The following is a 27107-nucleotide window of genomic DNA, read 5'->3' on the forward strand; positions in this document are numbered from 1 at the left end:
CCTCCACTTCCCTTACCGCCCCCCTCCTCCTAGTTTATCCTTCCCCCTCAGTTCCCCCTCTACCATTCTCTCCCGTTAGGTTCCTTGTACCCCCCTTTACCTTTCCTTTTTGATGTTTAATGTTTGTTTCTTGTATTTTAACATTGTTGATATTGTGGCATCACCTTAATGATATTTTATTGTATTTCCTTTTTTAATTTTTATTATTATCTTTATTCTTTGTTATTATCCTTTTTTTCTGAAATCTTACATTTTTATTGAAGTATAAAAAATAAATAATTAAAAAAAAGAAGCGTCTAAGAGGGGCTATGTACAAATATACAGATATATACAAATATATTCGTGGACAGTACAGGTACAGTTAAAATGTGGAATTCATTACCCATGGAGACTGTGATGGCAGATACAATAAATATCTTTAAACAAAAGTTAGACATCTTTTTAGAAAGGAAAGGTATACAGGGATATACCAAATAAGTAAACATGGGAAGGATGTTGATCCAGGGAGAAATCAGATTGCAATTTTCTGGAATCAGGAAGGAATTTAATTTTGCCCTAATGAGACATCATTGGATAAGGTTTCACTGGGGTTTTTTGTTTACCTTCCTCTGGATCAATATACGGTGAATACAAATATAGGATAAGTATCTGTTATCTAAATTTAACATAGATTGAACTTGATGGACATGTGTCTTTTTTCAACCTCATCTACTGTGTAACTATGTAATAATTGAATGGATGAAAGAATCAACAATTGCATTTTAGAAAAAGGAAAAATACTATTTATTTCACACAACTACATCAAGTGCTTTTGTCACATTTACAATAGCAAGTTTAGAGAATGCAACATACTGAATGGTTCTGTTAGGTCACCTGTTACAGTGTATTTTTTCCCTTTACTACATCTGCAGCGCACAGTGAGACATAAGGGTGTACATTGCCAAAGATGCACAGGCAGCAACATCTGTCAACCTTTAAGTATCACGAAGGGAACCTCATGATACTGTCCCACCCTTTCTCTGCCTGAAGCCCACCCAATGCATTAGATTGTTGAGTTGCCAAACTCCCCGCCAGCAGCATAGGCATTACTGTCTTTTGCATTTCTAAAGTCCAAGTCTATTCTGCCCCATGGCACGTGTGCCCCTTTTTTCTATTTTAGAAGTGTAAATAGAAGGAGCCACATTCCAAGAAGTTCAACAAACGTTTGTGGAGGTGATCTTAGAAAGCGTATGTGTGTGCATGTCAGTGATCCGAGGATAGGTATCATCGTCTCTGCGGAGAAGCACATTACCAAAACTCTTCTCCGGAGTGCTCCGTTTAATATCCCGCTCTTTCTCTGCCAGGGTAAGCGGCGAGAGGGTTAACTCCATGGTACGATGCCCACAGTACATGGTACTGGATTTGTACTGTGGCACTAGTGACCTATGTAAACAAAACTACCATGGATGGCTGCGCCTTTTTTCTGTACATATATTTACAATTTCTCTTCTCAAAAAAAACCCAAAAAAAAACCCCTCCTCCTACAGCTGCCGTTGCCAGTAGTGACAAGTGTTGTCCTTTCATTGACAACTCCAGGGACCCCTGGTGGTTGCATTGTGCCATGAAATGAAGTACCGGATGGTACAGTACATCTTTAGCTGAACTGGAGTATAATGCATCACTGGGCACTCGCATGAAATCCAGCTGGTCTATTGCTTATAGCATCAATGTTGTGGTCCTTACTTCGGTCTCTTCCAAGGTATCTTGATAACCGGTCTACATAAGTGAACATCTTAATAAAGGTAAGAGCCGCAATGCTGATGCCATAAGTATTAAACTTACTGAATGACTCGTGAGTGCCTAATAATTATTGTTTTATTACATAGCGCTGACATAGTGCTGGCAGTGTACACAGCACAGTACATAGAATTTGGCAGGCACTCCGAGTCCCTGGCCCATAGAGCTTACAATCTAATTTTGGTAGAGAAAAAATACCTTGGTTAAAATGCTGGTAAGTGAGCTAAGGGAAAAGAATAATATATCCAAGCTCAAATGAGACTAAAAAAATCCATGCACTCATAACCTGTTGAGTCATAAATGATACTTAAAATCTTCGTCAAAGACTCAGATAATATTGATAACACAGATATAACGTCTGTTTCACTCCCTAGGGTTAAGTATCTCTGCCAACGACTGGTTATCCTACACAGGGGCAGCAATTTACAACCTTGACACCCATCTATGGACTTTTTCGGTTTTGGCAATTGCCATCACTTCATATTGACTCAGTCCTTTGGCAAGGTGCTACTTAATTCACTTGTTGAATTTCTGCTATCTAACAGTTGTTATTATTAATTATCTGTTGATCTAGTGTTTACTGCTACGAGGGATATGCCACATGCACCTATGGTATATTCACTGCTTCTAGCAGCTTAGGGTTAATTGCTCTACTGATCGCATCACTTACCCTCCACCTCATTTGTAAGGGCTTCGGGCAGAAACCATACACTGGCATTGCAACTTAGCACACATTTTTTTTTCTTTTTGCTGTTATAGAAAGGGAGGAAGAGACAAATCTTCATATTCAGTAGGGGAGGACATGTTATTATTTATTCAGTGATTTACAGTGTATATATAGACCAGAATAGTCAGCTTGCTTACAAAAACAATGGAAACATTTGCATTCTTTCAGTTGGATGCTTAAAGCAGCAACATGAAATCTTTTTTTTTTTTTAAATAAATCGCTTCTGTAGTACTAGATAATAGTAACTATATTTGTATTTTAATTTTTATCCAACTCTTAAACCTCTTGGTTCTCTCAAATGTAACATCAGCTCAGGCTTATGTATTTTCTAGCCGGTGCTTCGTATTACAGCAGTGCCCCGCTTCTCGGCGCCCCGCTTTTCGGCGATCCGCCGATACGGCGGCACCGAGAAGGGGGCCGCCAGCTTGCATCTTTAGTCGCGCATGCGCAGAATGGGCGGTTGCACCCAGCGCGCATGCGCAGACCGTAGTTTTCGCGTCCATACTGTAGTTTGCACGCACAGACCGATTTGCGCATGCAAAACAACTGAAAATCGGTGGATCCGCTTTTCGGCGATTTTCACTATACAGCGGGCCCCTGGAACGGAACCCGCCGTATACCCGGGGCCCTCCTGTATAAAGCAGTGTTCTCAATTGCTACACATTTGGCGCTTGTTGTGTGTAGGAATGACAGGAGCATTACACAGGGAGATCTCTACAATAACTGCCAATCATTTAGTTTAAGGCAGATGTATCCATTTCCTGCTGTCTAGAGCAGTGGTTTCCAAAACATTTTTGTTAAGGAACCCTAAGTGAAATTCTGAGAACCCCCCGACCATCTCTAATACCAACTCTGTGACCAGATACATTGTAAATTCTTCTATATTTGATAGGATTTTCAAATGACCAGAACATTACAAGGAACCCTTTAGAGATGCCCGGGGAAGCCAAGGGTTCCTCGGAACTCTGGTTGAAAAACCCTGGTCTAGAAAGACTGTCTTGTATTCTGCCAAAGATAACTTTATTTCAGACACCAGCTACTGACACACTAACACTGTCCTACCATAACTGAAAATGACTTGTAACTACACACTATATATCCACCTGTTGCGGATGGCTGTGGTTTCTATAGAAGGTAACATTGTACCGCTGGCAGAGCTACAATAAATGTATCAGCTAAACAGGAGTTTAAATTCTCGTATTTTAAAACAGATGTGTAAGAAAAAGACAAAACTCTAGGTCCTATGAGATCACACTGTCTAGCCATTTCCTCTGGTGAAACAAAATAAACCGTGGCATCTAAAGGGATTTAAACCACCAGACACCCTCGAGAAACACGTCCTCCCTGCATGCTGTGGGCCCTCTGACGTCACACTCAATCGACCCGACACATTTGACATGACAATGCTTTCTCAAGACCGGCCAGAAGGACTGGGAGATAAAAGTATTTACTTAAGGTGACAAGGAGCCCACAGTGCCTTTACTCAGTGAGACACTTCTCCAGCCTATAATTGAGATTTCCTGCAGGTAACAAGAAGAGATGTACATTAGAGAATACCACAAGAGTATGAAACTTACCACTGCTGGAAAGAAAGTAAATCTCTTTGGTCCTGTATTGATCCATTTTGTTTTTTCTCATTAAAAGAAGGCCGGGCCCTTAAAGAGGCACTCTACGCAGCACTTACAAAATAAAAATAATAATAATATATATATATATTGTTTAGTTTTAATATATGGACGTCGGAACCGGTTATCGGACGCTCAGTGCTGCAGATTACCATGGACTCGCAATCAAACGGTCCGTTATCCGACGGTGGTTTGCGGGACACATTCCATCAGATAAGCAAGGACCGGCTTTATAATTAGGTAACATTATCTATTGTTACAGTTTGCTGCTCAAACTGCTGGGAATATTGGCAGCAAATGATCACAAACAGGAAAGTGTTGCAAAGATCTTGGACTGCTGGGGAGGTGGGCTAATGCCTGCTATACAAATCAAAGGATGTTTTAAAACTCATCAAAAATTGCATTGAGTTGAATAAACAAAAATGTAAGTATTATCTAATACTACAGAACTGATTTATTTAAGGAAAAACAAATATTGCATATTGCATGGATTGCTCCGTTAAACAACAACGCACACATACGTTAAACAATTAGCTTTCTTTGAATGTTTCTATGACATTTAAAATTAATATTTTACCTATTTGTTTTCTGCGAAAAAATCAACGTGTTTCTTTTCTTCGGATACCATGTAATTTGCATCAGAGAATTATCGTGTTACACACAAAAGATCCAGACCCACCAAAGGGAGCCAAGCTTTACTCCCACTCAAATGAATATGAAGCTAAAGCTTAGCACACTTCTGTGGTTCTGGGACTTATTTGTTTATCTAATGGCAGCATAACTACTTAAGAAACAGAAAATAAAGAATAACAGTAGGATTTATCATCATTTATCTCTTGACACAAACCGTCCTATTAGGAAATAGATATGTTGTAAAAAAATGTCCAAAGATTTTAGACACCAAGAAACCGCAGCAAGTTACAAGAAATTATTATTTAAAAATACGTACACTTTTCTACGTTAAAAAAAAGGGGGGGGGGAGGGAAATACAACAAAAATGGCGCTGATTTCCATTCATGATTTTATCCCTTGTAAACTAAAAAAAGAAATGCACCTTTTGTGTCCTGTGAAAAATGAATGATTTTTCTTTACAGCAGCAAAGTGGTAAATATCTCAAAATCTCGTCACACAACCGTAGTTGTTTTGGTAATCATCATGACGTCGTCATACAAAAGCAATCCAAAGCCGCCAGCTACCAAGGAAGTAACAAAATAAAACATTTAAAGCACAGATAATGGTCTGCATTTCGAGAAAAGATGAAGATGACATCTTTTTAACTTATTAAACATACAAATACCAGTCGCTCACTTTGGGGGCTATGTACTAAAGTCTCCAGGCTGCAAAACTAGGCTAAGACTGTCAGCTCTCACGCGCCGGGCCCTTATTACCTCTTGTATCTGTTTGCGCTTCTTTGTCCTTATTTGGTAAGATCATTCTGTTTGTGTCATATACATCACTCTGTACCCCCATTGTACCGCGCTGCGGGATATGTTGGCACTTTACGAAGAAATGCTAATAATAATTATAATAATAATAATAAAAGAACAGCTGGCATAAAACAAAATGGAGTAGCCTTGAAAGCAATTTGGAGTTTTTCCTTTGCATCAGTTTTGCAGCAAAAGCACCTTAAATTACTCCGAATGTTTCTAGATGGGTCTTTCTTTTAAGACTAAAGCTCTGTAACATTTGACCAAACTCTTGGGCCCGTTTCATATAGTGAGAAACGGGGCAATGTACAGTTAAAGCCGCAAGCCTCCCCACCTCGCCCCCTCCGTAAGCCCATACAGGCATACCCCGCATTAACGTACGCAATGGGACCGGAGCATGTATGTAAAGTGAAAATGTACTTAAAGTGAAGCACTACCTTTTCCCCACTTATCGATGCATGTACTGTACTGTACTGCAATCGTCATATACGTGCATAACTGATGTAAATAACGCATGTGTAACAGGCTCTATAGTCTCCCCGCTTGTGCACAGCTTCGGTACAGGTAGGGAGCCGGTATTGCTGTTCAGGACGTGCTGACAGGCGCATGCGTGAGCTACCGTTTGCCTATTGAGCGAGATGTACTTACTCGCGAGTGTACTTAAAGTGAGTGTACTTAAACCGGGGTATGCCTGTATTAGTTTTGGTCATGTGATGTTTGTATCTAGTCCCCTGAGCTTTTCCTGTATTTTTTTTTTTTTTAAAATTTTAGTGTTAAACATTATGATTTATTTTAAGCTCCAGCTATCTGAGGTTACCATGGTAACATTTAGACTGCGCTGGGGTGTTTGGAGAACACCATTTTTATTTTAATGCTTCAAACTCTTACAGTACGTCTCCTAAACGAAGCATCAGATTTTAAAAATGAAAACAGTGTTGGAGAAGGCAAGTAAATAACTGTAAAAAAAAATAAAGAGGCAAAACCCCCCGCAGTAATCAGCACAAATTGCTGTTTTAAGTGAATGAAAGTTCAGCTTTAACTGTGCCTTACCTATTCTCACCATATTGAAAGAGGTTAGTTCCACTGCCTTTGGTAATATTTGTAGCCCTACTGGAGTTTTATTGCTATCAAGTGCTCTCCATTCTGTGATTTCATTTTACCTTTGTCCCTATTGACAAAAAACAATGGTTTGTCATCAAATGCCTTATGCCCAAAGAGATTAGTATCCCAGCATGTACAGTGGGACAATGTGAATATGATAGAGTTTTAACAGCTACTGATGCAGCGGCCGTTATTCGAACACTTCACGCGTCCTGTACATCGGAATCCCGATTTGAAACCGCGGGATGAATCCCAGCCTTTCCGCACTAAGATGCGAGCGCGGCGAGAGCAGAAAAACGCATTTTAGTGTTCTGGCTATTAAAAACATGAAATTGACACAGTAGCACAGTACTGCACACATTACAATTCATCCATTTTATTGCAAACGAAGAAACAGAATCCATGAAATTCAAACAAAACATCCGCGATAAGCGCGGGTGCCTGGGGCGATTGGCCGCGTTCATGCTGCTTGGGGAACAGCAGAGAACTCAAAATCGGCGCCGTGATGAGTTCGAATAACGGCCGCTGCATCAGTATAAGGAAGAAAAAAAAGCACAGCTGGAGAGTATATACTGTATGTTTCATATATAGAGAAATTCTAGAAGAAAGGCCATTCTTTGCAGTACTTCTTCACTACAGACTCCAATGCACATAAAAGCTACTGGATATAAATACATTCAAATAGGTTTAGGATAAAACACAAGGGAATAATATCAACTTGGGTTTAAGGTATTACAGTGAAAGTAGTAAAAATGTGCACATCAGGGGGGCCCAATTATCCTCGTCTGCTGTCATTTTCTATGTACAATATGTTATGCAAATTGTACTAAAGTGCTCAAAAAACAGATTCAACAGAATTCGGGATTAATCAGGGATAGGCATGTGAAACTATGCAATGCAATTACTAATCATGGTAGGAGAGGGACAAACACATACATAAGAGATCCTCCTCTCTTCTATTCCAATCTCGCAAAACTATATCCAGGTCCAATGTGTTGTGCTTTGTTGCTCAGCAATGCCTGTCATGTTCAGGACGGTTAGCTGAGCACATGTGTAAGTCATGCCACATTGGAATCTCTTCGGACAGAAAGCTTTTCACGTCTGGAAAGTGTGTTGCGGAAAAAGTTTGTATTACTGGACCCAGTCAGATGATCTGCTTCCACTCCCCCGTCTTCTGTGTATCAATGAGTGTCTGTGTGTGTCTGCGGTTGTGTAAGGTAACCAACTACATGACGTCAGATTATAGGGAGTCATGTTTTTGCAGTTCCCATTTGTAAAACAGAGGTGGCAGTGCAGTCTGCGCGATGGTTAATGTTTCGGTGTGACCTAGTCTGTCTTTGTTATTTAGAAACCACAAGGTCTTTACTTCATAAGGGTAACACACTCTGAAAGTTTCCACATCCACGAAAACAGCCCATTTTTGCTGATGCTCCAAACATTACTTTTTCTTTAATTACAAGTGAGTTCATACACACTGGTGGTAAAACTCGTTAATATGATGTAATGACTCCTGCCAACATTCAGATAACACGATAAATGAAAGTGAAAAGTTGAATACACTACCGACTCAAGTGCAGATTTAAGGCTTAAGCATAGTTATCTCAAATACTATGGTTGAAATTGATTTAATCAACGCAGAGCATAGCTAATATCTTGATATGTTTTTTTTCTACTACGTATTCCAAGTGCATATTTAAGATTGAGATTTTTCCAGACCAATATTTTTGGCCCTAAATCTAAATGATGAGATATGACAGCCATGTAGTAGATGCTACAATTAGGTCAACTATAAATCTTTTGATGCCACAGGGTTCTGCAACAGAGCATAGTGACAGTGAGAGAGTGTACATTGCTGGAGAAAATCACTTTATTTCCCCACATCTTAGCTACCACAACCCTAGATTGTAAGCTCTTTGGAGCACAAGGTTATTGCAGTGAAATTCATAAGCGTTCCACTCCAGTACTCCACTGGGACAAAGGCCGATCAGGATTAAGTAAGGAAATACCCAACATTTTTCAGAGTAAAGAACTGGTGCAAAACTGTTTGGGGAGAATTGTCTTTTATGCGACTTATTTCTAAAACCAAAAAAAATCTAACTTCCAGGAATAAATGTATATGCAACACCCTCCAAAATGTAATAGTTTGTTTCCCCAGACATTACTCCATAAAAGCAAACACAAATTGTGATATATAAAAAAACGCAAAAAAAAATAATTATATATATATACCTTCAATAATGAAAAAAAATCCACAATTTGCATAAGAGTCTGCTTTCTAAAATGATGAGGACATTTCCAAGTTCTCTCACTTTCACTCTGAAGTCAGCAATGAAAGATGTGCATTAGGCTCAGATAAAAAAAAAAAAAAAGCATTGAATCTCTCCTACATCAGTGTTCCCCAAGAACAGTACAGGGCGGGGCCCTTACAAGTTGTAAATCCTGTGGACCAAGCAAGAAGCACAGAAAATAGACAAAGGGGTAAGTTCTATATTTGCTTAAAGCGGCTGTTTGGAGATTTTTGGTCAAAAACGCCCTGTCGACGTCATTGGGGATTTTCGGCCAAAAAACAGCCTGAACTGCTGCTTTGGAGTACAAAGAATTTACCCCATAGCATCTAATTTGTAGGGCTATAGTATGAAAAGTAAATATGTTGGTGTTATACATGAAACCTAAAAGGAAGTCACTGGCTTTAAACATTTGGTTAAACTCCTGCTGGACATAGAAGGCGAATCTCTCCATGTGTGTACTGTGAGGGCAGATTACATCCTAACTACAAGTGTTGACTGTGCCACTCCACATAATGATATAACTAAGCTGCATCAAACACAACAGTAACCCTTGTTTCTTAGTGAAGCCAAATAATTGTTGTCCCACCATAGAGGGAAATCCATTTGGCTACCACAAACGCACAGAGTATGCAAAATCTGTGCAGTAAGGCCACCGGAGACATCCGGCCGCGATGGCTATTGACCTTTTACCATGCTTGGCTTTAGTCATATAAAAAAAAGAGAGAAGGGTTTGGGTGCAAGAGACAGCCAGCCATAGTATGGATAAAGCAGAGATTGAGTCACAAAGTGCTTTCACAGAAGAACGTCACAGGGCATCACCACCGGTGAACGGGGAGAGGATATGGTGCTGGGAATTAGGTGGTGTTAGTGAGATAGCCTCATCCTCTCTAGGGGATCTGAAAGACATTGAGCTTGCTTGTGTTTTTCAGAGTCTGGCGCCTGTTGCAGAACCACACCCTCACCACCTCACGGTCGTAGTTCAGCTCCTTAGCGATCTCTGTGATCTCCTGCCCGGTGGGCAAGGCGTTCTTGTCAAAGTAGGAGTTCAGGGCCTCCACGGCCTGCGGAGTGAAGGAGGTACGCCGCTTCCGCTTCTTGGATGGTTCCCCGCCGACGAACTCCATGAGATTCTGCTGCCCCTCCTGGTTCCTCAGCTCCGCCTCAATCAACCACTTCTCCAGTACAGGCTTCAGCTTCTGAGCGCTTTTCGGCGTAATGTCCAGCTTCTCAAACCTGCCACAGGAGGGAGAAAGCATGTTCTGATTATGTCAGTATTTTAGCTATCAGCATCTATGTATTGATGCATTTTTATGAACTATTCAATGTCTGTAGTTAACAACATTACTTAAATAGAAATTTTATAACATTTATATATAATAATTTATAATAACACTCAAGTGGCATAAACATCCACAGATACAAAAACTGTTCTATATGAACATGCAATCATATACAAGCTTGTCTCCATTAGTACCCATAGGTTGAACTTGACGGACATTATGTATGTATCTAACTTAGGTTGAACTTGATGGACATTATGTATGTATCTAACTTAGGTTGAACTTGATGGACATTATGTATGTAGCTAACACAGGTTGAACTTGATGAACCTGGGTATTTTTTCAATCTTCTGTACTATGTAATGCCCATCCATGCACAAGCTGGTCTGCACGAATACAAAATCAGGCACAAGGTTATCACACACAATTTGGTTTGCATGAATGAACAATTTACACATAATTGGCATGCATTAATGATCTGTCATAATTTACTTATTAAATTCATACTGTAGATGAAAGTGTGTACAAAGCTAACGTATACATGTCAAGAAGGCCTATGAAATTTCCAAGCCTATGTGCACAGTTATATCCAGTGTTCGACAAACCTATACATTTGCTCGCCCCGGGCGAGTGGATTTAACATCGTGGCGAGCTCCTATTGGCCTAAGCAGCACACGTTTGGTACAAGGTGGCGAGTAGATTTTTTTGTGTGGCGAGTAGATTTTTTGGTGATTTGTCAACCACTGGTTATATCTATGAAGAACTCTTGTTCGTCCATTAATGTACCCACACAAACGTGGTTACAAATGTACCCACTGATATACAAACTGTTCTACATGAATAACCCAACAATATAGAAACTTCTCTAAATGAATAAACAATATGCAATATTGTCCTTATAAATATCTGCCATGCAGGAGTACACCTAACTACCAGTAGTATAAAAGCCCAACAATAGAAGTAGGTCTACATGTATATCAAAGAGGTCCATTCCTTACCTGCAGATCGCAGACTGGCTATAAGCTGGTCCTTCTGTGGCAGTCAGAGCTTGACCAACCTGCGTCTGCGTCAGACCCAGAGACAAGCGTCGGATTTTGAATTCTTTAGCAAACTCCCGAATCTCTTCAAGGTTTATTCCATTTTCATCATAGCCCCCAGTGTGTGGCTCTAAACATAAAAACATGACTATGTAAGTTCCATGCGGTTGTGAAGATATACAGTGACAAGTATTACATCAACTTAAACACCTATCTTGCCCCCATGTCTTACGTAATTACATTGTTTACAATGAAGGAGCCTCTCTGGGATGTATGTATAGGTTTGCTATTTTGTAAACCTCTCTGAAATGACCTGACCCTTGCAAGAAGGACATATATACAATGCTGAAACATATCTCCGATGATAATTTATGTGTTTGTTTGTTTGTAGGCTACTAAAATTATAGCATCACTGGTTATAAAAACAGTATCGTATTTTATTTTTGCTTTCAATGGGGAATTTCGTTTAAAGACAAATCTTCTGCATTTCTCTGCACCAGTTATGCAGCCGGATGATTTTGACAAAAGAGTCAGCACATTGCTGGCCCTTTTAGCACTAAAAATGTTAAGTATCGTAATAGGCCCCTTTTATCAATTATACTAACGTATTTATATGGAAGGATTCACATGGAATCCTGACAGTGTAGGGCGGATCAGTACTTATATAGCCCAGGTCCCCCTTTGGGCTCCCCTTGGTCCCGTTGTCCCTCCCCCCCCTTACCTCCGCGGCGGTTGCGGGTGCTACCGGAGGGTGCGGACAGATGCCTGGTATGCCTGGAGTTGCGGTGGGGGCTGGAGCGGCGATGCGGTCGCCGGAGCTCCTCAGTGCAGGACGCGGCGGCCATCTTTAAAGTTGCGCATGCACAGGAGGATCTGTGGCGGCCATTACAGGCGCACACATGCACAGGTGATAGGGACGCGGTGGCCATTACAATTAGAGGTCCGCAGGGGAACTACATGCCCCATAATGCTCAGGGGCTGCATAGCATGTGAGCACAAAACAGCCAATCGGGCTGCAGCAATCCCCTGCTGCCCAGTCGGAGCTGGGACAGGATCAGGTTAGGTTGTGTGTGCAGGGCGTCTGTGGCCCATGTACTAGGCCAGAGACCCCCCCCCACTAGGCCCCGACTCCCCTCAGCTTGTGGTTGCTGCAGGGACAGGCCCATAGATAGGGACACTGCCCCTGTAGTGCCAGTGCGAGGGACACAGACAGGACACGGCTGCAACCTGGCATCAGGTGGTCTGGGACCAGATTACCACCAACATCGCTGGACCAGTGGATCTGCATTACCTGGGCAGGTACTACAAGTGCACCAACTATACACCATCAGTTCTTGTGGGCAGCGCTGTCACACATTTGGGTGGGTTGTTACTTGTAGACACCAGGGTGGTTGGTTGCCCAAGGGCCCCTCAGTACGTTGGGGGTATAACCCATCAGGTGGGGACACTGGTTGGAGGACATTGTGGGGTTACGGCCCTGCGAGGCCTAGTTGGCTTGGTCGAGGTATTATTCTTATTACTATTATGCATACAGTAAACTGTTATTTTATTCAGTGTGTGTATTATTGTATTGGGTCCTGTCACGGGGTTATCCAACATAGTAGGATCCCGTGCAAGTGGAGGCGCTGTCACCAGACGGATCCTACACACCCCAGGCTCCCAGCAGCGGAGGCTCTGCCCCCATGTGAGCCACAGGTAAAGCAGCACATACACAGTAGCTGCCATATCTCCCAGGGGGTGGGGGAAAGTGTGCTACACTTAGTATATAGTAGAATTTGCATTGGGATTAGAAATGACCTAGTTATACTAGCAGTCATAGAATATACATACATATGGGAAACGCCCTTCATATCTCAGTGCCCAGAATCTGTGAGCTTGGGTTACTTACTTTGGGCCATATTAGTACCTTACCGCCCATTACCTTCAATAAGTTATAATGTGCCTTGTGGCTTAACACCATTTATCTGGTCTAGCACTGAACTGACTAGCACCGAAGGCAATCCTGGTTAAGGTGTTGATATCGGACAGGGTGAAGAGAAGTTGCACTAGACTAGTCAATTAGTTTCAAGTATCAGCACTCACATGGCAGTCAAGGCAGCTGTAAAGTCAGACTCAAGCCATGCGGGGGCACTAGTTAGCCCTCTTTGTGGGGAGGAGGGAGGGTTTGGGGTGCGTGTGTGTATCTGTGTTTATGTATGGTGGATGTATTGGTGTTTGGGTGTGTGGTTGTTGCATGTATCTGGTGTGTCTGTTGTTGCATGTATTTGTATTGTATTTGTAGTGTGTATTGCATGTATTTAATGTGTGTGTATAGTCCACATATATATATTGTGTATGCATCTGTGTCCTTAAAGTTTAGTATCTGATGTGGGTATGTTTTAGTGTTCATGTATATGTCGCTTGTATGTGTGTGTATATTGCATGTATCTGATATGCAGGGCCACATACAGATTTCCCGGGGCCCAGGACTAGAGTTACGACCGCCTCCACTCCCCCGTGTCGGCAGTCTTGCGAGCCCCCTCTATTTCCTTCCCCTCTTCCCATGTATTTCTCTCCCCTCCATCTCACTCGTACCCCCTCTCCCCCTCTTACACCCCCACTCATCTCACTCCCCCCCCTCCATCAATTGCCCTACTCTCACTCAAAATCCCCTCCTCACACTTATTCCATCCTCCCCCCCTGGCCCCACACACACAACCTCCCACCCCCCAATTACATACAAAATTAACCCTCCACCCCCCAAATACAAAAAAAAAAAAAACTCCCACCCACCAAATACATATGACCCCCAGTAACGGACGGAGGTAGCTGGCCTTCATTAATACAAGTGAAGCCTAGCCAGTTGCCTCTAGAGACTGTGGGTAATGGGCCAAGAGGGTTAGCTCTTGGGTCCAGTAAGGTAAAACCATGTATTTTCTGTAACCATGTTCCCCATATACGGTCCCCTGCAGGGTTGTGGGATACGAATGCCAAGTTGGGTTGTGATTTCCCCCAGGAGATAGCTGCAGGAAAGTGACTTTGGGAGCAGGGAAGCAGGGGTGATTATTAGGGAACCCCTATATTTATTTTATTTATTTATAAAATGTTTTACCAGGAAGTAATACATTGAGAGTTACCTCTCGTTTTCAAGTATGTCCTTGGACAAATACAGTTACATATGTGAACAGGGTATACATTATATACAAGACATTGCATGCACAGTTAGGCTGCGGCCCCGCTCGCACTGAGCGCGCTGCGCTTGGAGCGGTTACATGCATATATATATGTATGGAAACAACAGAGGAAAAGCAACCTTTAAATAGCACACGGGCATAGATTAACAGGTGTTTTGGACACAATTTATTTAAGTGTTGAGCGATATTTCTGTGTGTCATAATATATATATGTATGTTCCCGCTCACGCGCGGGCACACACGTTCGGCGCTTTTGTAAATAAACTTTTTATACTTTCCCGCTTGCCCGATAGCCTGCAATTGCGCCTCCCCCTCATCCCCTCCGCTCGCGCATCCGCAAGTTGCAGGACACCCGGCGCTCATGCTCTAAGCATGAGCGCGCTCAGCGCGAGCGGGGCCGCAGCCTTAGACATAATATATATTATAGGTGTATGTAACAGTTACAGACCTGATTAAAATGTGAGACAGCCTTAGTTTTGAAAGAACTTAAACTGGTGGTGGATGTGAGAGTCTCTAGTAGGTTGTTCCAATTTTGGGGTGCACGGTAAGAGAAGGAGGAGCGGCCGGATACTTTGTTGAGCCTTGGGACAACGAACAGTCTTTTGGAGTCATATCTCAGATGATAAGTGCTGCAAGTGGTAGGGGTGAGGAGCTTGTTCAGGTAGCTGGGTAGCTTGCACAGAAAGTATTTGAAGGCAAGACGGGAAAGGTGAACTTTGCGCCTAGACACGAGTGATGACCAATCTAGTTCTTTGAGCATTTCGCAGTGGTGTGTGTTGCATTGGAGAACAAAACGGCATATTGAATTGTAGAGGGTGTCAAGTTTGCTAAGGTGGATTTGGGGTGCCAAGCCGTATACTATGTCTCCATAGTCGATAATTGTCATTAGCATCTGCTGTGCGATATGCTTTCTGACCAGCAGACTTAGGGAGGATTTGTTCCTATAAAGTACACCTAGTTTGACATAGGTTTTGGATGTCAGGGTATCAATGTGCATCCCGAATGTTAAGTGGGAGTCAAACCATATACCCAGGTATTTAAAACTAGTAACAGGAGTTAGGGTGGTGTTAGCGTTGGTTCTGATCTGGAGCTCAGTCACTGGAAGCTTTAAAAATGTAGTCTTGGTCCTAAATACCATTGTTACAGTCTTGTCAGTGGTTAAAAACAAGTTTGTTTTGGGAAATCCAGTTTTCGAGTCTCAAAAAGTCAGACTGAAGTATGTGTTGAAGGTCGGAGAGGCTATGGCTGTGTGCATATAGGATTGTGTGCATATAGGATTGTGTCATCTGCATACATGTGTTTTGAGGCTCCCTTACAAGCTGTGGGAAGATCATTGATGAGAAGAGTAGGGGTCCCAGAACAGAGCCTGGCAGAACACCACAGATGATATCCATGTGTATTTAGGCAGGAATCCACTGCCCAAAATGAATTAAAGAGATTTTTTTGTGTTCTCCCCTTTCCGGGCATGTAATTGAGTAGGGATTTCTGGTGCATGAGTTTTAAGGGGGATTTTGCGGATACATGTATGCACATTGCCCCAGCAATATCTCCCCTTAAAAACGTAACCGCGACTCACCACTAGGGTGCCCTGCTTCAGCACAGCCGGGACGAAAAGTGAGCCACGGTAAAATATATTCTAAAGATCCATAAAAAAGGGGGGTCTCTGGTTTAGGGGTACTCCAAATACCGTTATGGCTCCCCGCAAACAGTATAGGTTTGCGGGTACCCGTCCATACATAAGGATCGGGGGGACTCTGGAAATCCAATGTAAGTCTATGGGAAATCTATGTGTTGGGACCAAATTGCATTGCCAGCAGCCAAGCAGTGTGAAAATAAAAGTACACTATTTTTCTCTTTTACGGTTACCGGTGCCCTAGAAACCCCAGATTTTGGGAGTGTACGTTTTCGGCGGGATATTTGGGCAAACATGTATTCCTTTTGTTTGCAGGAGTTCGGGGGCCGAGTTACTGGTGGTCCCCTGATTCTCCCCGGCATGCAGGCACTATTTGTGGGTACGCGGGGGGAATTACATTGGGGCTGCACAGTGTCCCCCAGACTCGTTTTCAAGCCCAGATATCCCCAACTAATTTCCCACACATACTTTATATAAGGTTTCCGAAGGTTTATACTTTATTAATGTATGGTTTATACGGTGTTATACTGTATGTATAAATATCCACAAAGTCAGCCTGAGCATTTACATAGGAGCCAAGATGTCTGCATACCCATCTGAGCTCAAAGGAGAACCAGGATGTCCAGAGGTGTCGGGCCATTTGGTAGCAAGGCTACCAATGAGTGGGCTGGGGGGAAGGGACGTCCCTTCCTCTGACATCATCACCCAGATGATCCCGCTCTGATTGGCTGGTGGGAAAAGTTCCCAGTTCTGAGTTGTGGACCGTCCCTGCCCATGTTAGCCATAGGGACACAGAAGTCTATGAAAGGGACTACCCATTCAGAAATATCTCTCTCGGTCTCCAGACTAACTGTACAGGTAATCTTGGGACTGGTCCAGTGAAGCACCGGTAGGGTTTCACAAGGGCATTGAGGTGCCAGGGACTCCTAGCCAGCTGAGGTCTGGTTCTGAGGAATAATGTTGCTTGTTCCAGGTTTATTCCAGTGACGTGGAGTTAACAGGGTTAAGCGTTTTGCACGCACCCTGCAACATGGAAAGTCTCGTTTTCAACCCCCAAACCCCAGTAAGTGTGTATATTTCCTGTATTTTGTGTTTCTGTGTGTTTCCGAGGTCTTATCCAAATAAACCTCATTTTATTTCACTGCCTTGTTTTGCCTATTGACTGATCCCTTAAATATAAATGTGTTAAAAGACCTGGTCTATCGTGACACCCCACAAATACATACAATCCCCCCACAAAAACATACAACCCCCACCCCCACAAATATATACAAACCCCCATCTCTCAAATACATAGAAACCCCCCCCAAATACATACAACAACCCCAAATGCATACAACCCAACCCCCCCATCCCTCAATTACATACAACCCCTCCCCACCTTGGGGAACGTCTTAGGCCTTTGGCCGCTCGTTGCTGTCGGACCCCGGCTCTCTCCCAGCTGTGGGCCTCCCTCACTAACACAGAGCTGGTGACGCCAGCCCACGCCGTGGCCTTCCTCTCATGCCGATGAAGTCAGAGAGGCATGTGCTGACGACAGTAGCTCGGCGTGGGACAGTGTTAGTGAGGGAGGTCCGCAGCTGGGGGAGAGCCTGGGCCCGGCGGCAACAAGAGGACCGGCGGCAACGAAAGGACCGGCAGCTGGACCTGACCAGAGGTTGGGCCTAACTTGCAGCGTCTGTCAGGCTGGCCTACCACAGCCACCGGGACACTTGTCCCGGCTCAGCCCTCCTGTCGGCGGCCTGCTGATATGTATGAGTGTATGTATATTGTGTGTGTGCTTAGTGCGTGTACCTGGTATGTGTGTATATGACACATGTATAAGGTATATGTGCGCGCATGCATGGTGCATATATTTGGTATCTGGTGTGTATGTGTATGTGCAAGTACTGTATATGATGTGTATGTCTATAGTATATGTATTTGGTATGTGTGTACATGGTGCATTGTGCGTGGTATGTGAGTCCATTGTGGTATGTGAGTCCATTGTGCATGTATCTGGTGTATGTGTTTGCTTCGTGAATGTATCTGACACCGCCCAGATCCATAGGTTAAGGAAAAATACAAACATCATGGATAATATAAATTGTCAAAAATTTACAAACTGGCTGGAAAACCAGTTTGTCCATTTTTGACAATTTATATTATCCGTGCCGTTTGTATTTTTCCTGAACCTGGGGATTCGCTATAGCACATGCTGGCATTCCGGTTATAGGAATGCTGCTGCGAAGTCTGGGCTTGAAGCAAATGTTGCCATACAATTGATAACACCGCTGAAATGTGATCTTGCATGGGAAGACTGGACCAGAGTGGGCAGAAACAATACTGGAAAGCTATTCACAAATGCCCATGTGAATTTGCTGTTTGTGAGTGCATCTTATTTTAATCCATCTATTGTTATTACATTTTATTATGCTATGTCTTTTTTTTCTCTACTTTTTTAAGACTCCTACTGGATGTTGTGGAGGGATACATCTTTATTCCCCACTGTGGTTTAGTCACATGTAAGTGCGTGTATTTTAATATTTAGTGTATGGCATATATATTTTGAACTATACCTATATTATACCATTGTTTCTGTTTTTGTTTTTCCCTATCTTACACGTCTGGGATGATGACTTGAGTCTACAAGCTGGAGGACTCTTTTTCTTTTCTGTGCAAGCTGTTTCTGGAGGAACTGGAATTACCTCCTTTGACTCTAGTTGTGGGACTTTAAGTACACTATAAATTTTACATTTTATATCTATTTATTGCTTCATATTTATTGTTTTAGACTACGTTGAATCCTGGTTAATTGGTTGGCACTATTTTCGTTTCCAAATATGTCAGAATAAAAGCTCCTACCTGTTTAAATACTGTAATATGATTATTTAAATAAACCAGCATTAAAGACTCAGGTGGTAACCAATTTATTGACCATTTTTCCACTATTGCCTCAGTTTTTGCCACCGGAGACACAAGGTCCTAATGTCTCGAGCCCAAAATTACAGAGGCTGCCAATGGTGGGGGTGGAATCTGTGTAATTCGAAGAAGCTGAAATCGTAGAACTTCATGCGCCATTTTAAAAGCCAACAAGCATCTGGTGCAGAGCTACTTACTGGACACCAGCTGGCCCACAGTTGGGGGCTCTGAACAATTGACATGGACTTGGGTAGTACAGGATGTAGTGGCTGGAGGTGGGCTTGCCATGACAACGGAGGATGGAGTAATAGCTGGGGTAGGTTGGATCTGTTGAATCGACTGCATCTGAGAATTACAGGCAGAGAAAAATAATGCTAAGGGCCCTATTTGCTAAGCAGTGCTATGTGATAAGACAGCTTAAAGCACTGTAAGATACATTATGGTCAATTTACTTGAATGGGCCATAACGAGTGTTCCAGTGCCAGAAGGTGTTGTACGACTTAACAATGCGGAGTAAAAATGGCTCTAATGATTGTGGCACAATAACAAAAAGTATGAACGTTACAAAAAGATCGCTGTATGCAATCAGAATAACTATTGTATTTCTCCTATTTTCCTCTGTATCTGTTAGTCATATACTGTTCTTTAGATCTTAAAAGTTGTTAAGAACAATGTACAGTAAACATTTATTCAATACATACCCAAGTTTCTAATGTGCACCCAAAAGGTTGTCCTTTGCATTTTCTATGTTATTCTGCACATTCTGTTATTGTCCTGCACACTATGCATGCTGTTTTGCACACTATAAATGATGTGCTCTGCATTTAATTTATTAGACACATTCTAAATGCGCATTCTGAAGAAACTCTAAATATATATCAAGGTCAATCCATGCCATTAGATAACCAGGCATCACAGTAGTAGATTTTTTGGGGGGGGCACACCTATTTACAAGTGTTGAGAGATTAAGTTTGTAATTGCAGCCACATTCTATACTGCTCCAAGTAGGAAACAGCATTTTGTACATGACCGCAATCTCCCATTCCTTAGGATACAGCATTATTTCTATGTTTCCCCCATTTGTGGGACCATCTAAATACACCACAGCCCCTCAACTTGGTCTCAGTGTGTCAGAGGTTTAACATTATAGTTGTTTCCAGCATGACCTTGTCTGTTCTTGATATTACTCTCAGTTACAGACAGATTCCACGATAACAGTCGTAATAGCCTCATCTTTCTCAAAACTAGATCTCCTTCTGGGCTACTATCAATACCTGCTGTTCTGCCTTTGCCGATGAGTCGAGGGAAGGCTGTTGGATAGCTGCTGGCTGTATGGTGTTGCTAGCCAGAGTGGCAATGATTTGTCCCTGGGCATTCAGCAGAAGCTGAGGGGTCACAGCCTGGATCACATTCTGAGCCTGGACAGCAGCTGATGCAGCACCCGCTGTGATCCCCGATGAGTTCAGCAACCACGGAAGAGTGCCAATAACCTGCACCACAAGAAGTTCAAAACACTTCATGTCAAACACATCAAGAAGCAAGTGATTACTTGCATTTTTCAGCTTACTTAAGTACTTATTTGTGCCCAGTAAAGAATGCACACACTTTTCATTTCAATGCAAACACTGTGATTCAAATAGCATTAGTCAATTATTGTGCTCAGACGTTAACTGTCTGACTAATGAAAGCATCATCATTCTTACATTCCAAGGAAAGCAAGGAAGAGAACTTGGAAGGTGTCAGTTTTGAGGTTCCATAAACATTCTCATCTGGGTATTTTTGTTTGCTTGCCTCTTGATCAAAATACTGGAAATACAAATACTGTATAGGATAAAGTATCTGTCGTCTAAATTTAACATAGGTTGAATTCGATGGACATATGTCTTTTTTTCAACCTCGTCTACTATGTAACCTAACAGATGAACTATTGTTAAAAATACTCCAAAGGTTGTTTTTTTTTATATACTAATCTATTTTTTATTATTTTAAATCATCAATTGCCTAGATTTAAACAAATAAATGCACCATTACATGAGTTTATTCTGGCTACAGGTGAGGCTTACCATCAAAGTATTTAGAATTCCATGGATATAAAGTGAAGATTAATACAATTACTTGATACCCACAGAGAAAAAAATAGGAAAATAAATATAATGAAAAAGTATAAGAAAGCGACAAAAGCACAAATAACATTCTCTCAAAAATATGTGTATATCTAAAGGGAAAGTGTCTGCAAAATATCCAAAACTAATAAACATCTATACACAGTTGCAGTCTACTGTAAAGCACATAATATATTATTCCAATGTGTAAAAAGCATGTTACAGAAGACCAAGTAAATAAAGCAATTTAACATTTTGCCAATATAAAAAAAAAAAAGGAAAAAACTTCACAAACACACCGACACAATGGCAAAAGTCAGATATGACGTTTCCATCTAAAAGGAGCCCTTTATCAAGAGTCTAAGGGCAAAAAGCACACCTCCTAGTACATATACCTGTGTGTATACATGTGGCTTTTCAGAACCTCTCAATAGCTACCATAGGAACAACAGCATAAGAGAAGCATTGTGAACATTCAACTTATTAATACATTCTGTCCTGCTTGTGTCAGTGAGAAAATAGAAAATTGTTTTACAATCTTACCGTCATTTCCTTTTTCAGAGTAATGTTCCATGCAGTGTGCATCAATGGGTTAAGTCCCACCTTCTACCTGGGATAAGACAAATTGAAGACTTACACCTACAGGAGGCCCTACATATAGCCACTCCTCCTCCTCACAGGTAGTCTTGTATTTTTTAGCTGAAACATATAACACATATATTAATACATCTTTATATCTTTGGGTCGGGCGCTTGGTGTGCACTGCCATGGAATATTACTCAGGAAAAGAAAATGACGGTACAATTGTGAAACAATTTTCTATTTCTCTGAGCATCTCCATGGCACTGGGCACCAATAGGCAATGCCCAAGCAGTATCAACTGGGGCGGGTAACAAATAAATCATACAATCGATGGATAATGCATAAATCTTTTAATTTCTAATGCACAACCGCTTGCAGTACTTTACGATCAAAGCATGCGTCTGCTGAGGCCTCAATTGTCTAAATGATAGAACTTAATGAACATGTTTATGGAAGTCCATATTGCTGCTCTGCAACGTTCTAGAGGAGAAGCTTGTGTCTTTTGCTGCCTACGAGGTAGCCATGGATCTGGTGGAATGTGCTTTGTGTTTCTGGAGGTTGCCTGCCTTGCACCATGTAAGACTTCCCGATGGCTGCCGTGATCCATCTACTGAGCGTAGCCTTTGAAGATGCTTGTTCTTTTCTTTTCCCTACGGGAAGAACGAACAGACTGTCCGATTTTCTGAATGGTTCTGTTCTGGCGAGATGTATCTTTAGATAGATGACAACATCCAATGAATGTAAAAGTTGCTCTTTAACATTTGCTGGTATTGGACAAAATGAAGGAAGGATAATTGCATGGTATACGTTAAATGACAAAATGATACCAATATTGGCAAAAATGTAAGTACTGGTCTGAGTACTCCTTTATCCTGATTGAACATCAAGAATGGTTCCTTTCTTGGAAGAGTTTGTAGTTCACTTATTCTATAAGCTGAAGTAACTGCTACCAACAGAATCCTTTTCCACAGTAAGACTGTGAGACCTGTTTGTTAGGTTCAAACAGTGTCTTTGTGGCACCTGCAGAACAAGAGGCATATCACACAGAGTGAATTGCACTATAATGTGAGGTTTTATTCTGCAAATTGCCTGGAAAAACGTGATATTAAGTTCTGTGTGGCCAACTGATTGCCCAGTAACGCTGATAAGGCTGACAATTCAACTTTTAATGAACTGGCACTAAGACCTAGGTAAAGTCCCTTCTGCAAGTAGTCCAATATCGATGGACTTGATGGATTTAAGTAGTCGATATGTTCGATACTGCACCACTGAAAAAAGCTGCCATATTCTATGGTAGGTTTTGGAGGTAGAGGCCTTTCTTGTCTGCATTCATGTTGTTACGACTTTTTTGATAGGCCTTTCCTGTCTTAAAGTCTTCACTGAACATCCATGCCGTTAAAGACAGGCTCTGTGGATAGAGATCATAAATCTGTTCCTGTGATAGGATGTGAGGAGATATCGGTAATTCCGATGGTTGGTCTTTTACCATGCTGACGAGCAAGGGGAACCATGCTCTGTGTGGCCAAAACAGAATGATCGCCACTATCTCTGCTCTGTCTTTCCTTATCTTCCTGAGTATAACTGGTATTAGGTGTACTGGAGGGAAGATGTGTGCTAGTTGGAACTTCCAAACGAATGAGAAAGCGTCTATGTACGAAGCGTCTCGGTGAGCAACCCTTGAACAGAAGGTTAACAGTTTCACGTTTTCGGCTGTCTAATCTGAAAAAAGATGTTGTCTGTTAGAAACCATTCTGCTGACTAAACTGTTCGCTAATTTACAAAGTCTGCCCTTGTATTTGAATTTCCTGGAATATATATTGCTGTAAGGCAATAGAGATGTTTTTCCGCCCATTTGAAAGTACGCCCAATTTATTTCACTAACAAGGAGCTCCTTCCTCCTTGTTTCTTGAAGTACGTTACTGTAGTGGTGTGGTCTGACCTGATCTTTAAGTTTCTGCCTTCTATTTCTTGGGAAAGAACAACATTGCTTGCATAACTACACTTATTTCCAAGATGTTTGATGGAACATCTTTCTATAAAGTATGACTGGCCATTTTCCCTGTGCTGAGTGAAGACCAAGTTGAGCTCCCAACCTGAACCACTTGAACCTGTGCTCAGCACAATCCAATCTTGGTCTAACAGGGTTTCCAGCATCTTAGATTTTCTTCCTGTTCCCACCATATCATTGAATCTTTTACCTGACTTGATAGTCGGACTCTTTAATCCGAATACCCTCGTGTGCCATCTGGCCCATATCACTACTTGTATAGTGGAAGATAGGACACCGATTATCTTCATACAGTGTAGAGCCTGTATGTGATCGTTGTTTCTGATGGGTTTGATGCCTTTTATGAGACTGTCTTTTGTTATTGGGAAGCACAACAACCCCTTTTACCGTGCTGAATTGCACCCCCAGGAACCTTAGGTTTTGCGAGGGTATGAGATGACATTTGAATTCGTTTATCACTCATCCATATTCTTTTAAAAAATCACCACCCTTGCCAGATGTTGCAAAAGCAAACTTCTGTTCTGTGCCTTTATGAATATATCATCCAGATGATAAAAAAATACGTATTGCCTCTTTTCTTAACTCTGCAACTAAGGTCACTAGTCCGTTTGTGAAAGATTTTGGAGAGGTTGTGAGACCAAAAGGAAGCACAGTAAATTGATAATGACTCTGGTCTACGGCAAACCTTAGATATTTTTGAGGAGGAACTGCTATAGGAACGTGGAAGTAGGTGTCCTTGAAATCCACTGAGAACATAAACTTGTTGTGATCTACCGCACCGATAATTGTACTCGGGGATTCCATCTGGAACTTTTTTACTCCTAAAAAGTGTTGATATTTTTGAGGCCTAGGTCTGCCCTGAAAGAATTGTCCTTCTTTTGTACCAGGAATAGTACAGAGTAGAAGCCTTGAAATCTTTGATGTGATGGAACTGGTTTTATTGCTCTGTTTTTGAGTAAACTATTTAAGCTTTCTTTTAAGGCTAAAGAAGCTTCCTTGTCTCCTGGACCAGACAAAATAGTTTATTTTGGGTACTCTCTGAAATTCCAGAAAATAGCCTCAGGTAACTATGCTGATGACCCACGAGTCTGTGACCGACTGCGAACAAGCGTCTTGGAAATAATGGATTCTGCCCTCAACCTAAGACGATTGGACTTCTCTCGTTTCATACAAATCTAGAACCTATGAAGTGAGTACTTCTTCCTTTTGGGGCACGAAAAAGTTTGCTCTGACCTCCCCTCCAGGGTGCTGATGTAGCGAAGCCTCTGCCTGGTATATAGGCTCTACATATCCCTATTATTGAATCTATCGGCTTGAGTCGTACAACTGGGAAAATGCCTTGGTCTTGAGGCAAGAAAATACTCTTTCCTCTCCATGCTTTTTCAATTATGGTATCCAGTTGTTTACCTAACAGTAGTTGACCTTCAAAGGGTAATACACAAAGGTTATTCTTGGATGCGGAATCTGCACTCCTTAGTCTAAGCCAGATAGCTCTTCTGGCTCCTACTGAGCCATAGACCTAACAGGAAGCCTGACCGAGTCCAACAATGCTTCTGCAATTAATTATGTGGCTAGTTTCATCTTTGAAAGCACACTGACAATAGAAAATGTTTTAACTGCTTTTTAAGAGCTTCCTCTAAATTGAAAAATCATAATTTAATTGCTATAGATATTGACGTAATTGCTACTGCCAATCTGCATGACGCCCCTGTCGCTATGAAGGGTTTTCTGAGCGCATTTTCTATTCTTCTATCCATAGCATCTCTGTAGCATCCTCAACTGGTAAGGTTTTCTTCCTGGCGATCCTAGATATGGCCGCGTCCACCTTTGGCGGATGATTTCAGAATTCTACATCCAATTCTTCAAATGGATACATTCTGGAAAATGTCTTTCGAAATTGACACCTTCTTGTATGGTTGAGACCACTCTGATTTAATTAACTCTTTGACTATGTCAAATACAAGAAATGTTCTAGGTTTCCTCTGTGTTCCCTTAAACATCCTATTCTTTCCTTCTGTAGGTGGAATTGAGTCATCAATTTCTAAGACGTCGTGGACAGCTTTGATTAAAGGCTCCACTAGCTCTACATCAAAAGTAGAGGATTCCTCTGCTTCCAGGTCTTCATCTGAAGATTGTAATTTTATGTCCATAGATCTAATTTAATCCTCTGAATCTTCTGTGGAAGAATGTACTGGTCTGTCTAGACTGGTATAGGAGCAAGCACTTTTCTGGTCTCTACTGCTGGACTGAGAGGCCATCTCAATGCCCTAAGTTATTTAATTCAAGAGAAAAACCTAGACATGTTTTCTGCCGGTCCATTTACAGCCTCTTTAAGACATGCTTCACAAATCTTCTTATCCTCCAATGCTGGATTCTTGTCACATGCGAGACAATATTTTGTCCTTTTAGTGGCCTTTTTTTTGTGGCAGACGTTTCCTCCAATTGCAAACCTGGAGCACCGAGACATATATTTCTATGAATATTTATATGAATATCTGCCATTCTCTTTCCCCAGTGCCACGTGTAAATCTGAGTCTCCTTGTATGGCTTCTTTTCCCTGCACTCCTGACGTCATGAGCACGCCGCACGACACATGTGCACATGCACAACCCCATGTGCATATGCACGCACATCTGCCCGCGTGTACGTCTCTGCATTGCTTAACATGGAGGGGTAGGCAAGCATACCGTGAACATATCGGCCCTCCATGGCGTCCCAGGAAATCAGTGCCTACACTTATAAGACAGTCATTTACCTACCTTCTGGTCACTTCAGCATAGCTGTACTCAGAAAGGACTTTGTAGCCTGGCTCACACCGGAGCCACCCTGACAGGAAAAACCCGTTGCGGATCGCAGGGGTCAGGGGCTTCAAGGAGAGAGACAGGCAAGAAATACTACCACAAAAGAACAAATTAAACTCCTAACCTCAGCTTGATAAGACAAAAAAAGACTACCTGTGAGGAGGAGGAGTGGCTATATGTAGGGCCTCCTACAGGTGTAAGTCTTTCATTTGTCCTATACCTGCTAGAAGGTGGGACACACCTCATTGGTGCCCACTGCCATGGAGATGCTCAGGAAATTTTAGTGGTGGTTCTGTGAGGAATTGAAGGAATTACTTGATATACACACACCATTATGCATTCATTTCTGCCATTGGGTTTCAATTTTTTCTTTGTCAAAAATATCCAGTAAATTACAGACAGCACCATTCTCCCTAGAACCTTCCCAGCTACAGTGGTAAGAAACATGGCGAACCTGTTTGACTTGGGCTGAAGCAGAAGGTATTATGCATTGATGTGCATCAAAGCCCATTTTGTGGAAAAGTGTTTTCAGAATCAGGATTTATAATGGAACAAATAGTTCTGTTTAAAGGAAAATCAGTGTTTAGGGGAATACACATCTACCGTTTTCAAAGTATGAGCACTCCACTTGCTATAATGAATCTAC

General features: G+C 41.9%; 1 protein-coding gene across 5 annotated transcripts in view; it reads right to left on the reverse strand.

Moving 5' to 3' along the window:
* Positions 1–424: 424 nt before the first annotated feature.
* POU6F1 (POU class 6 homeobox 1) overlaps positions 425–27107 on the reverse strand; it is a 92324-nt gene continuing 65641 nt past the window's right edge. For 3 of the 5 annotated variants that reach the window (XM_075591619.1, XM_075591620.1, XM_075591621.1), the window contains 4 exons: positions 20243–20458; positions 19166–19313; positions 11223–11391; positions 426–10177 (listed from right to left, as the gene is read on the reverse strand). In XM_075591619.1, coding sequence (XP_075447734.1) covers positions 9832–10177; positions 11223–11391; positions 19166–19313; positions 20243–20458 — 879 coding nt within the window. In that variant the 3' untranslated portion in view covers positions 426–9831. Of the gene's footprint in view, positions 10178–11222; positions 11392–19165; positions 19314–20242; positions 20459–27107 lie in introns of all 5 variants that reach the window. The other 2 variants (XM_075591622.1, XM_075591623.1) reach the window with 1 other exon arrangement.

Source organism: Ascaphus truei, chromosome 3 (genome assembly GCF_040206685.1).
Source record: "Ascaphus truei isolate aAscTru1 chromosome 3, aAscTru1.hap1, whole genome shotgun sequence".
NCBI lineage: Eukaryota > Metazoa > Chordata > Amphibia > Anura > Ascaphidae > Ascaphus > Ascaphus truei.